Source organism: Cucurbita pepo, chromosome LG18, assembly GCF_002806865.2.
Source record: "Cucurbita pepo subsp. pepo cultivar mu-cu-16 chromosome LG18, ASM280686v2, whole genome shotgun sequence".
In the NCBI taxonomy this organism is placed as follows: Eukaryota; Viridiplantae; Streptophyta; class Magnoliopsida; order Cucurbitales; family Cucurbitaceae; genus Cucurbita; species Cucurbita pepo.
In genome coordinates, this window is record NC_036655.1 from 2,400,422 (window position 1) to 2,403,009 (window position 2,588).

Below are 2,588 nucleotides of genomic sequence, written 5' to 3' on the forward strand. Positions count from 1 at the left end.
ATATATATATATATATATATATATATTTTTGTTAAGGATATTTAGTAATAAATTATAATTTACCATATATATAGTATTTGATATTATAATAAGGCAAATATCTAGATATTTGTTTTATTATCTCTTCCGATTTATTACTATTTCCATATCAGTAATTTATTTGATTATAAATAAGATAACTTTCGTACCTTAAGTGGTGAATTCAGCAAACATTCATATCTATATAACTATTTTTTTTTTCTTTTCATTTATTTTAAAACAAATAAAATATATATCACGATTTTATTAAACTTTGGTATTAATTCAACTTATCCCATTATCACATCATTCCCATCAAGTATTTTTTATTTCATTTTCTTCTGTCTATTACTGTTTTATTTTATGTTTGATTTTAGTGATTTAAGAGGCGTTGAAATCATTATTCTAAGCTCTACCATAAGAATAATTCAAAATATTAAAATTATTAATAATAAAGAAACCGTAGTTAATTAATTAACTAAAATCAATTAATTTGAGATTAAGGACCAAAAATTTATACATTATTTTACCAAAAATTTAATATTGTTCTATCAGTATTTGATGAATTGACACGAGTCTTAGGTACGACAAATATGTTAAATAATTAATGAAATAAATTATGTAAGATATTTGTAGTGATTACATTAGTGGAACATAATGGGTAGATGATATCCATGAACATAAATCCAAAAATTAATTATATAAAAATTTAATAATATTTGAAAAAAGGGTATTTGTTGGGTATAAATAGAAGAACAAAAATGGAGATATTTAGGATATTAATAGAGCAATTTAAGAGAATGAAGGGTTTTGGAATTGTAGTAATTGCTTTGGCTTTCCAATCTTTTATGGCCTTTTCCTTTGATCCTAGTCCTTTACAAGATTTTTGTGTTGCAATTAATGATGCTAGATCTCCCTGTACGTTACTTTCTTTCGAATTATTTTTTTTGCGTTAAATAAATAAAATATCCGTGAATTCCATCTATTTTCATTGTCTATCCAAGGGATGGAAGGGCAGAGGACTTTGGTGTCCCCTCCTCACAATCACGAGCCAATATGCTTTTCTCTCATGTCTTTCTTCGTTCATGGTTCGATCTTCTGGTGTCCTATGCGTACACTTTATTTTAAAACGTATATTTATGGTTAGTTTTGAATTGAAATGGACAATATTTTTATTTCAGAAATATTCTTCAACTTTTTTTTTTTTTTTTAAATTTCAAGAATACCCTTACTGTATCTAAAAAATACCCATCAACTTTTAAAAGACGTTTATAAAAAAAAAAATGTTTTAAATTTTTTTTAATAGAAACCGTCTATCTACACCTCATAATCGTCTTCTTTTCAATTTTATTTAAATATATTTTTTAAGAGTATTAAAAATATTAATGTCACTAGTGTAGTTTTGAAAAAAAAAAACATTTTTTTTTTGAAAATTTAAGGTTATTAATAAAATTCAAAAGTATTTTTTTTAAATAAAGTATAAAATTGAGATATATTTGTATTAATGTAGCTCGGGTTTTTATTTTTACTTTATGTTTCTTAATCTATATATCATAAAAATGCTACAACAAATCAAAAAGTTTAATATTTATGTGTTAGAAATCACGACTCTCATAGTGATGTTAATTTTGAGTATAAGCTCTCATATGATGATGTTAATTTTGAGTATAAGCTCTCATGAGGCCTCGTACCAATGTAGATGTATGAATTAGCCAACGTGAGACTCCCTCCCAACCTCAACGTTACTTGGTTAGATGAATTTTAAAAATTTATGGGTTTTTTTTGTTCGTTTATTTTTGTAGTATTTGTGAATGGGAAGTTGTGCAAAGACCCGAAATACGCCGTGGCGAATGATTTCCTATTCCAAGGGCTAGACATTGCGGGAAACACAGTGAATCCAAACGGCTCAAACGTGACACTCGTAAACGTAGACAAGCTGCCCGGCCTCAACACTCTCGGCGTCTCCTTGGCTCGGATCGATTACGCTCCATACGGCCTAAACCCACCGCACACCCACCCACGCGCCACCGAAATCCTCGTGGTCATGGAAGGCACACTCCTGGTTGGCTTCGTGACCTCCAACCCGGACAACAAGCTGTTCTCCAAGCTTTTGTACAAAGGAGACGTGTTCGTGTTCCCTGTCGGGCTCATTCACTTTCAGTTCAATGTCGGGCGTGCGCCCGCGCTTGCCTTTGCTGGTCTTGGCAGCCAAAACCCTGGCGTTATCACCATTGCCAACGCTGTGTTTGGATCCAAGCCTTTGATTCCTGTTGATGTTCTTGAGAAGGCTTTCCAATTGGATGCTGATGTTGTTGCCTATCTTCAGCGCCGGTTTGGGGAGCCCTCTAATTACTAGATATCATGGTGATCATGATATGTATTGCCTTTGATCTTCAACTATGAATAAAAGAACTTCTAACTTTGAATTATGTTCATCTTGTATAATCATATTTAGAACAATATTACGTAGTAACATGGGGACGGTTTGGATTGTGTTGGGTTGGAAACTTTTTTTAGATTAACCCATAATTTTGGATTGATTAGAACCCGAACAGAGGTCACAGCTCAAG

General features: G+C 31.2%; 1 protein-coding gene across 1 annotated transcript; it reads left to right on the forward strand.

Annotated features, from left to right (window-relative positions):
- The first annotated feature begins 799 nt into the window (after window positions 1-799).
- On the forward strand, window positions 800-2,374 carry LOC111779903 (germin-like protein subfamily 1 member 7). The gene is made up of 2 exons (XM_023660099.1): window positions 800-936; window positions 1,821-2,374. Exons 1-2 carry the CDS (start codon window positions 819-821, stop codon window positions 2,372-2,374), a joined length of 672 nt encoding a protein of 223 aa, XP_023515867.1. The 5' UTR covers window positions 800-818.
- The last annotated feature ends 214 nt before the right edge of the window (window positions 2,375-2,588 follow it).

What these genes read in the sequence shown, in the direction of transcription:
- LOC111779903 (XM_023660099.1), top strand. Translation starts at nt 819, where the DNA reads ATGAAGGGTTTTGGAATTGTAGTAATTGCTTTGGCTTTCCAATCTTTT. An exon ending in TAATGATGCTAGATCTCCCT is followed by an intron (nt 937 to 1,820) that starts GTACGTTACTTT and finishes TTATTTTTGTAG; the next exon opens with TATTTGTGAATGGGAAGTTG.